At 51.8% G+C, this 12,937-nt stretch overlaps 1 protein-coding gene across 1 annotated transcript; it reads right to left on the bottom strand.

Annotated features, from left to right (window-relative positions):
* Positions 1 to 12: 12 nt before the first annotated feature.
* ARFGAP3 (ARF GTPase activating protein 3) lies at positions 13 to 12,537 on the bottom strand. The gene is given in 6 exon segments (XM_079773382.1): positions 13 to 373; positions 375 to 377; positions 1,344 to 1,475; positions 3,767 to 3,839; positions 8,507 to 8,625; positions 12,377 to 12,537. Coding segments are annotated over 6 exon segments (498 nt in total). The 5' UTR covers positions 12,446 to 12,537; the 3' UTR covers positions 13 to 271.
* Positions 12,538 to 12,937: the final 400 nt, after the last annotated feature.

Genomic DNA, 12,937 nt, shown 5'->3' with positions numbered 1-12,937 from the left:
TTTCCTGGGTCTGTCCTCTTCCCATTGCTGGAAAGGCCACGACCTGGAGTGGCCATGTGGACCCTGCGGTAAGAGCCACACATGAGAAAAACAAAGTAAATCCCTGTCGCCCTGGACGGCTCCTCGGAACTGCGGATGAGAAAACTAATTTCTCTCCTGGTTAAGCGACTGTATTTCAGGGTTGTTTGTCACAGCAGGCCTGGCCTGTACCCTAACTGGAACATTCTAAATGCACACCCTTTCTCAATGTCAGAGTAAGCACACGGCACAATCACGTCAGCACAATCCTTACCTCAGGAAAAGCATGAGAGGCGAAGAAGTCGTCCTCCTTCGGGGCAGGGGACAAAGGCGGCGTCACACAGCCATCAAGCCACCAGCTGGAACAACAGAGGTGCCTTTAGCATCCCCTGGCTTTGAGGCTCTACCGAATACGCTTCACTCCTTTCTAGACCTGTCTGCCCGAGATTGGCATTGCCATTATTATACAATCAGCAGCAGGCCTACGGGCCCCTGAGCGCATTTCAGTCAGGTGTCAGGCCAGTGACGTTTCCAGACCCTGAGGCTGTCACACCACGTCTGAAAAGGAGATCGGGGGCAGCCCTCAGAGCAGCCCCCAAGGACAGCCAGCCTCCTGTGGCTCCTTGGCAAACCCACACACTCCCACCATCCGCTGGTCAGCCCCCACCAGCTCTCGCTCCAGGGCCCCCAGTCCGCCCCGGCTTGGTTCCCAGCTGCGGGGCGCGGCCACACGCTGCCCTTTCCCAGCTCCCGCTGTAAACAAGTGTCCTTTCGCGGTTTACTTGGTGCCACGTGTCCGCATTCTTGTGCTTTTTGCTGGTGACTTTGGGTTTCAGATGGCCCTGCGCAGGGGGAAGCGCTGGGACGTGCCGCTGGGGAAACAGTTCCATCCGGGCACGGGCTCCAGTGCCGGGGCCCGGATCAATGTTCGCCCACAGCACGTAGCAAAGGTGCCTCCAAACACACACACGTACTAAGGTTCCTATTGGCCCGGAGGAAGACGTGGAGGAGGCTGGCCGTGGACTTGCTGGGCGGCACCCGCAGCGCTAACGCGGGGTTCGCAGAACACAGAGCCATGGGCGGGCTTCACCTTTTGGGGTAAAAGCCCCCTTTCCTTCTGAAACAGCTTGTTGCACTTTCGTCAGTGCTGTGCTTACGTCATGCCGCACTTACGGCAGCACCATGCTTGCGTCAGTGCCACACTCACGTCAGTGCCGTGCTTACGTCATGCCGCACTTACGGCAGCACCATGCTTGCATCAATGCCATGCTTACGTCAGTGCCGTGCTTACGTCAGTGCCGTGCTTACGTCAGTGCCGTGCTTACGTCAGTGCCGTGCTTCCGCGCAGCCTGGGACGCCAGCGCCTTGATCTTGTCCCTGTAGAGCTGGGCCGCGCGGCTGTTGTACTTGGCCTTGGTGTCGCCGGTGGCGCCCCCGTGCTGGTCGAAGAAGGACGACTGCGGAGGAAAAGCGGGTTACTAGCGATCCTGCCGAAATGGCACTTCACATTATGAAGGATTTTTGAAAATACAGTGAAAACCAGAACTGTGTAAACCACGAAAAACTGTTAATAATCTTATTAAAAAGGGAATACCCTCCACAGATGTGACATGACTATTTTGGTGAAACTGGACATGAGATGAATTACAAAATGAAGTAACTGGCCCTTCGTTTCTTCATTAAACACCTCCTATTGGGGGGACGCTTTCCACTCAGGACTACTTTTAATTCATGAGAAATCCATTTCAATTCGGATCCCACTAAATCGGACATTTTACAAGATTGGTTAGGAGCACCGCTAACCTTCACCTATTTACTCATTAACAAAAGAGCACAAGCAAGGTGATAAAATTAAACAGAGGAAACTGTCTCCAACCACCTTATAAGGGTCCGTGTGTAGACATGAATTAGAGAATTCATATCTAATTAAAGCAGGTATTCCAAAAACCTGTACGAGCAATGCTTTTATTAACCCAATTTGACTAATAATGGTATTAGGCACCCACATGTACCGGGTCCCGTTCTGGGTTATTGGGCCCCATCCCATTAAATCCTCGTAGCAACACTGGGAGGCCACTGTTACTAGCTACACTTTGCAGGTGGGGAAACTGAAGCCCAATGTCACACAGGTAAGTGAGAGGCAGAGCTGGCATTCAAACTTGAGCAGGACGATTCCAACTCCATCAAGTGGAATGGCCTGACCTTCCCCACCCCCTTCCCCCACCTTGGCCACCTCCAATGGCTGGAGATGAGAAAGCTGCTCTCGGGAGGTGGGCGGGGGACTCGGCCACCTTGGGAGGGCTTAGAAATAAGGACAGATAAAATCAAACTCTCAGTATTAAGTTTTGGAACAAGTGTGTGCACATCATGATAATGGGCACGGGTTTCTAATAAGATGCTTGAAATAAAAGGCATGCATTCTTAATAGGGCAAAACTATTTCTTGGAAAGTGAAAAAAATCAGTTATTACAATGGTTTGTGGCCCTCCAATGCTCACCCCTTATATTCCTTAGTATTTAATTTCTCTCACCAGGGAAATATTAAATCCAATTTAAAGTTAAGATAATCTAATTTAAATTTAATTATTCTACTTAAGGAACAATAATAAAAAAGGTTGAGAAACACTAATCCAGGAAATCTGGTATTTTAAAAACTACTATTTTAGATTTATAATTTTAATTTTAAATATCAAATTCATACCAGATACAACTTTTATTTGAAATGTATACAAATTTGACTTTTAATACTTTGAATGTGTAATGGCATGTCTATGGGAATTCTACTTACTAAACCTATACCATTTGGCATAATAAGGTACCAGTGCTTTGGGTGATTTTGCTGGCTAGACTTATAAGGCTGCCAGTTTATTTTATTTATTTGTTTATTTTAGTATATTTTTACCGATTTCAGAAAGGAAGGGAGAGAGAGACTGAAACATCAATGATGAGAGAGAATCACTAATTGGCTGCCTCCTGCACGCCCCCTACTGGGGATCGAGCCCGCAACCCGGGCATATGCCCTTGATCGGAATCGAACCTGGGACCCTTCAGTCCCCAGGCCAGCGCTCTATCCACTGAACAAAACCAGTGAGAGCAGGCTGCCAATTTAGAGTTTGAGAAGTCAGATATATTCAATTTGTAAATGAAATTTAGAATGTTTGAGGATCCTTAGTTAGGTTTGAAAGTAGGGTTAAAAAAATCTGCTGGTTTAAATTAAGTGACCACTTAATTGGTTATTATTTTTGCATAGAAATTACTAAGTTTATAAATGAATATATGATCTTTATATACTGTATTTGAAAATTTGGAGAATAGGTTTTATTAAAACTTTGTAGATTTCATAAATTAAATAAAATTCAGATGTAAGCAGCTGTAATCATTCATTCTATTCTAAGCACAAAAGTCACCGCACATACTAAAAAACTGTATTGTCAGAAAGAAGCCTCCCAATCCCTCTCTACCACCTCTTCTTGTTTTAATTTTCTTCCAAAGAACTCTCGCCACCTGTTAGGTTCTTGTTTATTTGCTTCTTTATTGACTCTGTCTGTGCCTCTAAGAGGGGCTCTCATGTGTCTGGTTCACTATCCCAGCACCGAGCCCAAAGCTTCGCGTGTATTAGGTGCTTCTGGATAAACAAGTCAGCCGGGTCGTCCAACTCCAAAGCCCCTCCTGACTTTCTGTTACCCAGAGGGCCCCCCGACAGCAGAGCACACGTTACACAGAAGGAAAACAATCCGAGATGAACTTACTGCGTTAGCATTTCCTCCAACTTGCATGCAGCGCAACTGAAACCAAGACCAGTTAGAATCCAGCTCTGTAGATCTAAATGGAAAGAACACTCTTAAATGTTAATACTTTTCTTCCCCAAAATCAAGCCACTAAACTTTTGAGAACAAGATTTCCTTGCTGTCAGGACCCTGAAGAATTCTGAGTTTGTGTTAACAGTGACCTTCCAGGAGGCTGGGACTCCAAAGTGCAGGACCATTGGTACAGCAGCTCCTGGCCCCTCTCATCCTTCCTGGAAGCCAAGACGCTGATGGCCCCAACCACCTGCAGGATCCCCTCCACGCCGACCACAGACAGGCCACGCACGCCAGGCCACGCCAGGCCAGCAGCACTTGCGCTGCCCGAACTCCAGCCAGCCACGCCCTCTAGGGAACAGAGCACGACGGCCTGTGGGCTGCTGGAACACTCGGCCTTTGCCTCACATCCATGGTGGGTCCTGATCTAAAAGGTAGTGATGTGTCTACTCAGCACAGGTGTCCTGTTTGGATTTTTTCAGGGGTCCAGTTTGACACCCAGTAGGACCCCTGGAGGATGCTCATCATTTCACCATCAGATGGAAAGGACCACCCGCCATCACCACCCAGAGGCAGGAAGAACACTCGGGACGGATGCTCTTGCAGTGAAAGCTGCAAGTGCCTCCTCCCCGCCACCCTGTGCCCTGTTTACCTGAACCCTGAGATCACCTCGGAGCGAGGCAAAGGCAATGAGTACTTCCCAACAATAACATTCCACCAAGTGGCCAGCGGAAAGCAGGATAGGACAGCACAACAATGCCGGAAGTCTTTATACGGAATCAACAGATAGAGCAAAAGCAAGGCTCTCCCATATCCCACAGCAGCGCATCCTGCACCAACTGGAAAGGACTGTGGACAGGCGAGAACAGGTGCAGGTGGACTATCCTTCACAAAAGGGCACTTAACCTTTGTGAATGTTAGGATATTATTTTGCAGCCAATAGCTACCTTAAGGTTAATAATGATGCTAATACATGTCATTATTACATCTGCATATATCTACTTCACGATGATATAAAAAGTAAATACTAAACCATACTTCATAGGAAACGTATTTCCCAAAGACAAAAGTAAATCTCCTTTTGAATTTAATTACCAAGTAAGGTGATGAAATGACACATGTTGTTCTGAAATTCTCTTTCTGAGAGATCTTACTTAGTCACCACACTGTGATGACCTGCCCAGACTGCGTGAGGTGCCATCCCCTCCCCACCTGTCATTGGGTGGCTGTTAACAGCAGTCTCTGGAGACAGGCTGAGAGGGGGCGAACCTCAGCTCTGCCATGACTAGCTGCATGACCTTGGAGAAGTTGCTTAACCTCTGCGCCTCACTTTCCTCATTTGTAACAACCATAGGTTATCTATGTCACTCCTGCAGAAAGTAAGGAAGCCAATATGTGAAAAGTTCTGGGCTCATGGTAAACACCATATGGCTAAAGTTCTCACCATCATTATCACCATCGTCATGGCGACCATGTCACACTATGGTATAAACACAAGCTCCAGAGGGCAGGCATAAAACAGGTACCTGACTTAAACTATGTCCTAAAACTGAAGCTACAAGTCCTCAGACTTACTAACCTACCTAAAACTTTTAGTCCTAATGTGTCTTTTAAAAAACAAAGCCAAACATTTTTTATATATTTCTTAGAAATGAAGATAAAAAACTAATTGTTCTTTAATCAAGCTGACAGAGATTCTCTCTCACACACTGGAATTTGAAACAAAAGGTGGTGATGACAATGAATAAGTCAGCCGTAAGAAGAAACTTGATCTGCTCAGCGGTGCCTGTCCCACGAGAAGGTGACTCACTACAGGTTACTTCCTGTCTTTAATTTAGATGAAGACGTGCTGAAAGGTAAGAGAACCTGAGTGAGGAGAAAAAAGTGAGCCGCGCAAGGAAGAAGAGTTGAAGAACGAGTGTCACTTGAACCAAACAGCTCCTGCTGACCACCCACTGTACAGGAGAAAGCAGGTGACCCTCAACCTCCACAGCCTTATGAGTTAAGATACAACATTTCCCCAGTACGCTAGGGTCTGTAATTTTTAATCAGTATACAAATGTTCAAAGAACAGCCTTCCACCTCTTTAAAAACAAAAAGGCACTGAGTATCCTTGTCATCCTTGACTTTGCCCAAATCCTAGACTATGCCCTCTGAACAGGAGTTTTTGCAGTTGTTTTGAATCATTTATGAGCACTGTGATTCATACAGTTATATTTATCTGTAAATAGTTATATTTATCCGACTGCTAGAAGGCTAGTGATTCAACCTGCAGGAGCCCAAAGAGACGCTGCAGTCCAGCATGCCAGGCTTCAGTCGGTCCTCCCTCAACCGAGGGCGCCAGAACACCACCTTTCCGGGAATGGTTTAAACACCGGTGCGCTTCAGTGGGGAGGAAAAGGGAGGGCCAGATGAGAGGGGCAGGGCTTGGCAGCGAGGAAGAGGAAAAGAACCAGCAGAGAGAAGACAGACAAGCAGCTACGTACTGCCGCTGGGCTCTGGGCAGAGCAGGTCCCAGGTTAACGGGTTACAACTGATCTGGGGTGTGAGGGAAGCACATTAAAGATAAAATCGTGGGGGTGGGGGTGGGTGGGGAGAGAGGACCCAGGGAATTTACATGCACATATGCAGAGCCCACGGACACAGACAACAGTGTGGTGAAGGCCTGAGAGGCGGGTGCTGGGTGGAGGGGGTCAATGGGACAAAAGGGGAATATCTGTAATACTTTCAACAATAAAGACAAATTTAAAAAAAGACATGAACAACAAATCCATTATAAAAACAAACAAACTTGTCCTCGCAACTAAATCCCTCAATATTTAAAGAGAGAAGGACAGGATGTGAATTCAAAATATTCTGACAGCAGCTAAGAAAAAAGAAGACAAGAAACTGATAGATACTCTAAAACCAATAAGAACACACAAAAGGACTCCCTTTTCAAGACAATCACCGATGGCGTTACATGGCTATACATATTTAGCACATCAGGCCTTTGCCAATCGCTTTCTGAAAAGAGAACTCGGGAAAGTGCATAAGGAAAGTTTTTAAAAAGAAAATTATGTTGCTATTATTACTATTTTTGTGCTATCATACAAAAATCTCGTTCTGAATTATAAGGCTTTATCCTTTAGGAACAAATGCTCTTTACAGTAATTGCGTTGTATCAATAGTCCTTAAGTCAACGTGAGATCAAATCGCCTGTCACAATCCAAATGGCCTGCCTGCCTCGCTGGTTGCTTCCCTGGGAAAAGACGTGGCAGGAAGCAGGTGACGTGGTGGGAGGTGGCAGTAACCACACAGATGCCCCATGGCTGCACAGGGGGCCTGGCCAAGGCCTAGGGCTGCTGAAGAACAGGCCTCCTCGACTGCCAAGCCCTGAGCCCCACTGGAATCTTGTTATTTCTTTTTTAAAAATATATGTGTTTATTGATTTCAGAGAGGAAGGGAGAGAGAGGGAGAGACAGAAACATCAATGATGAGAGAGAATCACTGATCGGCTGCCTCCTGCACATCCCTACTGGGGAACAAGCCCGCAACCCGGGCATGCGCCCTTGACCAGGATCGAACCTGGGACCCTTCAGTCTGCAGGCCGATGTTCTATTCACTGAGCCAAACCAGCTAGGGCTATTTTTATTATTTCTTATATTCTTCTGTTTCTTCTACCTCACACCAGGGCCTTGCCACCTCCCACTGGTCTGTGGGGCTGTGTGTGTCCAGAGGGGGCGCCATTCTCTCTTGCACACAAAGGCCCCACCCGGCTCCTTCCGCGCCGTGTGAGTGGAAGAGGAACTTGTCAGAGGAGCCGATGCAGCCCACCACTTCAGATGAAAAGAGGAGAAAGATGTTCGTAGTCTAAGCTTTTGAAACTGCCACGAAGACTCAGACAGAATCATCACTCAGGCTTTATGGTGCTAGTGCCCTGGGAGCCGGAGCTGTACGACTGTGCTGGAACCCTGACATTAGCTCTCCACCTGACGGGGTGTAGGGTGGACCCACAGCACCCGAACCCCCTTCTACAGGAGTGCCTCGGCGGGCCCCTCTACAAGAGGCCATTTGTACCCCTCACCTACTCACCGGACAGCTGTGCATGTGCCTGGCGCACACAAAGTGGGCACGTCTGGAGCCCACAGACCAGCAGTCTAGGGGGCAAGCCAGTTAGTGACCAGGTTGAGTCTCAGCAAGCAAGGACAGGATGCAAAAAGTCTCCTGGACAGGGACCAAGAGGCACTTGAGATCTCAAGAAGAGTCTAGAAGGGCAGTCAGTGGCCAAAGCCTGTGCAGGAAATGGCCCTGTGGGCGGAGGTGACGGCAGAGATGAGGTGTGCACAGCCCAGCGCAGGCAAGTCTGAGCGCCATCCCGAGGCGGTGGAAAGCCGGGCTCCGGGGCTCCGGGGAGAACGGGTTTCTAACTGCTGTTATCAGAAGATCATAAGGGAAAGGAAATACTGTCTCAAGCCCTCCATCCCCACGGTCCACGCCACGGCCCTGTCTCCGACACAGAGCTCTATGTAACAAAAACGAAACAGAAACTAGCTCACTGGCCCAGTTTACTTAATACATCACTTAAATCTCCATAACTCATAACCAACCTCCCATTGTACTGGATGTCAAAGGAAACAAAAGGAAAAAGGGAAAGAGCTCCATGTGACACCGAATCCCGCCCACCCCAGCGGGGACAGATCCACTCACCGAATAAAACTCAGGTGAACTCCCAGGGACCGGTGCGACCCTGAGCAGTCGATGCACAGAAACACCCCGTAGGTGATGCTCGCCCAGCTGGGGTTCTTGGCACCACAGTCAAAACACACCTGAAAGGAAATGTGAAAAGTCGACTTTAACTCCTTTATATTGGCCAAGGGAGCCCTCCCACAATATATGATTTAGCTTGAAAGCTGCTTAACTTTTACAGTTTAAACTGGGAAATAGGAACTACCTCACCTAGATTTTTAAAACCTGAAATTTCACCCTGGCCAGGTGGCTAAGGTGGTTAGAACCCAATATGCCAAGGTCGCGGGGTCAACCGCCAGTGGGCACATACAAGAATCAGCCAATGAACGCACAGCCACGCGGAATAACAAGTCCATCTCTCGCTCTCTCACTCCCCAAAGTTAATAAATAAATAAAAACCTCAAATTTCAATTTCTTTCATTATTATATTATTTTAACTATATGTTAATAGCATTATATGATTACAACACATGAATTACATAGGATAGTATACATTATCCGGAATCTATTACAATGCTCTGCAGTCCTGGTAGTGAAGAGAACTCGGTGTGTATGTCATCTCAAACATCACTTGTCCTGGAGGCAGGCACAGGTCCTACCAAGCCCGTAAAGGAGCACTGGCAGGGAGGCCCCTGCTGAGGACGCTCAGGCCTGACTGCCCCGGGACAGTGGCCTCCACCAGGTGGCAGGTGTTGTGCACACTTCTCAGCCGGAGGAGGAGGAGAGCGTGGGGGCCAGAATCCAAGGCGCCCCAATGAGCCGCCCCTGCCGGCATTCACCCCCTGCGGGAGCCCACCCTCACTGCCCCAGGGTGGTCTGTGAGCAGGTTATAAGACGCCAGGACTTCCCTTCTCTCTCGTGCCCTCTCTCTTGGATCACTGGCTCTGGGGGAAGCCAGCTGAGAACAGGTTTTTAATTCGGTGACTTCAGCATCCTCCTGCCCCCACCCCGCCTCCCCCCCCCCCGCCCCCACACACACACCTGAGAGGAGGAATTGCTAGAATGCAGCTCCACGAGGGGGCGCCCAGTCTGTCTTGGTCAGCTGAGCCGAGCACCCGGCCTGGCGCAAAGTGGCATTAAACGCAAATACAGAAGTGGGGCAGTTTGGAGGTGGAAGGCAAGGAGCTGGGGCTGGGACCTGAGGGCCTGGCAGTCGGGAGGTAGGTGCAAATACAAGTCTGGTTCTCACGATGCCGCCTGATTGCCCGGCTGGAGCCGAGCCTGTGCTTTGAGCACAGGGGTTGTGCTGGGTTTTGATATGCAGTCCCCAAGCAGAGCTGAGACTCGCTTATCTAAGCAGAAGATTAGACATGCTTATCCAAACAGCTATTGTGGTGAGGACGCAGAAACAGTTTTGACTGGCCATTTGTTCTGCCCACTGATGAGAAATAATAACTAATATTGAGTGTTTACTCCGGCCAGGCACTGCCGATGGCCAACGGAACTTCCCAACAACGCTGCGGGAAGGCGCAGCTCTGACCCTCGGGCCCTTCCAGGCGGTGCCGTCCCACAGGCCCGCACTCAGAGACTGTGGGTGGTTAGTGCTCTGCCGTCTCATCTCAAAATTCTTAATACTTTGATCCCCATTTTAGGGAAAATGAAGGAATTATGAAGTATCACAGCTAAGCAATGGCACCTCGGGGTCTGGGCCCGGCGGTCTGCACCGACTACCCACCCCCTGGAGGCCGGGGCCGCCCTGTGAGGGTCCACCAGGGCACCCTCCATTCCGGCACGGCCCAGCACACGCAGTGCTCAATGGCTATTTGTGGAATGAGTCACTCAAGCACTCAATGCACAGCCCAGGAACAGTACAGCTTCAAGGAAGTTCACAGACTAGCAGACTGGCCCTGGAGCTAAAACCCTGGGTCCACACACCAGAGGAAGAAACGGGACACCACATTCCGAAGGTAAACAGAGTTGTTTTTCGGTCTCGTATATCTCAGAGCTGCTTTTTAGAACCCGTTCTGAAAATGCTTATTGTCACCCAACTCATCCACAGCATTAAAGCTGGTTTTCATCTTTGTTTAGGTCCCTGTTTCTCACGGACGATCAGATAAGAAGTCTTAATCAAGAAAAGCAGCACGGCGCTGGGGAACGTTAGCAGAAGATCCTTTTGGTCGGCGCTTTTATCAGTCCTGTTACAGAACGGAAAGTGTCCCACAGGTGTGCTGTTCATAGTAAGAAACAATGAAAACAGCTGGCACGTGGTGAAGACTAGTACACGCAGGTACTGCTCCCACCGCCTTTCTGGAATGTTCTCACTTAATCCTCACAACAACCCCGAGTTGGGTCCCGTCCCGTTTTCAGATGAGGGCAATAAAGCACAAGTAAGCGTTCAAGTAGCCCGCCCGGGGCGACAGCTAGAAAGGAGCAGGTCTGCCCCACAACGCCCAGGGGCCCAGCTGTGTCCCTCCGTGTGTCTTGGCAGGAAGTCTTATTTTAAAAGGGCGCCTTCCCTCGGACGGAGTCCACCGAGGAGAACACGTGTTACGTTTCTGAGGCACAGCAGACCAAACAATACAGCTTCCACCATGCTGACTGCAGACCCGAAGGCTGCCTCGATCTGCAGGAGCCACTCTATTCGCAGGTGACTCCAAACTGGAAAAGCAAGGAAAACAGCCGGGACACTGGCACGGGCGGGTTCCCGCAGGCTTCCTCCTCCTGACCGCCCTGCACCAGACATCGCTCCCAATACCTGTGTCCTTTCTCGCTCCCGGAAAGGCGGTGAAATTATGGGCTCCCCTCCCCCCCCCCCCCATCGCGACGTCAAACAAAGACATGCAAATTGTGTGAAACTCGGGAACTTCCTAGGCCATCGGGTCCTGGCTCATGCCCATGCTCCTAACAGCTGTTCACGCTGGAGGGGAGCATGGGGCCCAGGCAGACTGTCACAGGACGAGAGGAGAGAGTCCACGCTGACGGGACAGCCCTTTGCACTCCCCAGGTCCCACTCCGACCTGTGATCCGGACCTGCGATCCTCAGAAGAGGGAGTCACCTGAGCCCAATGCGTCATCACACCTCCAGCCGGTTTCCAAAAGTTGTAAAGGGCACGGGGGCCGGGAGGGGGCAGCCTCCGGAGGTGGGGAAAAAGGGAAACCCCAGGCTCCAGAGAGACGCGAAGGGAAGGAGGGGAAGGAGGAAGGGAAAGCGTCTGTGCTGGGCTTTCTTAGAAAGAGGAAAGAGCTGGAAGCCGCGCACAGACCCCTGGGCCGCTCCATCGGACAGGAGCGTGGCAGCTGCCGTCAGGGGCCCAGGGAGCAGGGAGCTCCCACAGGCGCCCCCGAGGAACCTTAAGGGTCCGTTCGAGGGTGGGAGGGGGCGAGCCGAGCTTCCCTAAACGCCCAGGGCTACCAGCTGGAGTTCTGACCCAGGGCGCGCTTCCCAGCTGGGTCACAGGTGGCCTGCGGTGCCCGCCCCACTCCCAGGAACCCGGGGACCCTCCAGCCCTCTCCCGGGACCCCCAAGCTCGTCCCAGCTCTCGGGAACTCGCAGTGTCCACTCGGCAGCCCCCGGCCCCGTGTAGGCTCCTCCGCCCGGTGTCAGGAACCCATGTGTCTGCCCCCGGCCCCTAGGACCCCCCTGCCGCCGGGCCCCCGCTGCCCGCCCCGCCCGCGGCCTCGGTGCCCCTTCCCCGCCCCTCCCTCGCCGAGGCTGGGGGGCGGCGCGCGGTCCGGGGACCCAGCAGAGGCCCAGCTGCCACGGCCGCAAGTGCGACGTGTCACAGGCCGGGCCGGCTCCTCCTCCCGCGGCCGCGGACACTGGCGTCGCAGGGCCGCCCGCGGGGTCGGGCAGGGATGCCAAGCCAGCCGAACGCGCCCGGCGGCCGTTACCTTGTTGGTGGGCACCGAGCGGAGGCGCTTGAGGACGGTCAGGATGTCCTGCTTGCTGGGGTCCCCCATAGTCACCAGAAAACCGAGGCGCAGCTGCCCCAGCCGAGCGGGAAGGGCTGATCTGGAGCGGTTGCCGCCTCCCGGAGCCTGACTACGGCCCAGGGGGCGGGGCTGCGCGTGACGGCCCAGGCCCCGCCCCAGACCCCGCCCCCAAGCGGAGCGCACGCACCGCTGTCCTCTAGGGCCCCGCTTAGCTGTACCGCTGGCCCCGCCCACCCAGGCCCCGCCCCCTGACGCTGCGCGCGCATGCGCAGGAGGCTCGCGCGCCTTTTCCAGGTCTCCGTTCGTCATCAGTGCGGGGGGGGGCGGGGGGGGCGGGGGTGAACCTGGGCCTGGGTGTGGGTGTGGGTGGGGTTCGCTCCCAGGCGCACGGCCTGCGGAACCCCCACCATTCCGGCGGGTGGACTGCTGCTTTCTGGGCCGAGGTCTTCTCACCTCGCCCCGTGAGTGCGGCAGAGCCAGTCACTCCCAGTGGCAGAGGGGGGAACTTGGGAAAGGGCC

This window comes from Cnephaeus nilssonii, assembly GCF_951640355.1.
Source record: "Cnephaeus nilssonii genome assembly, chromosome: 6".
NCBI classification, from domain to species: domain Eukaryota; kingdom Metazoa; phylum Chordata; class Mammalia; order Chiroptera; family Vespertilionidae; genus Cnephaeus; species Cnephaeus nilssonii.
Note: the sequence above shows the minus strand (reverse complement) of the source record. Positions and strands in the feature narration are given on the sequence as shown.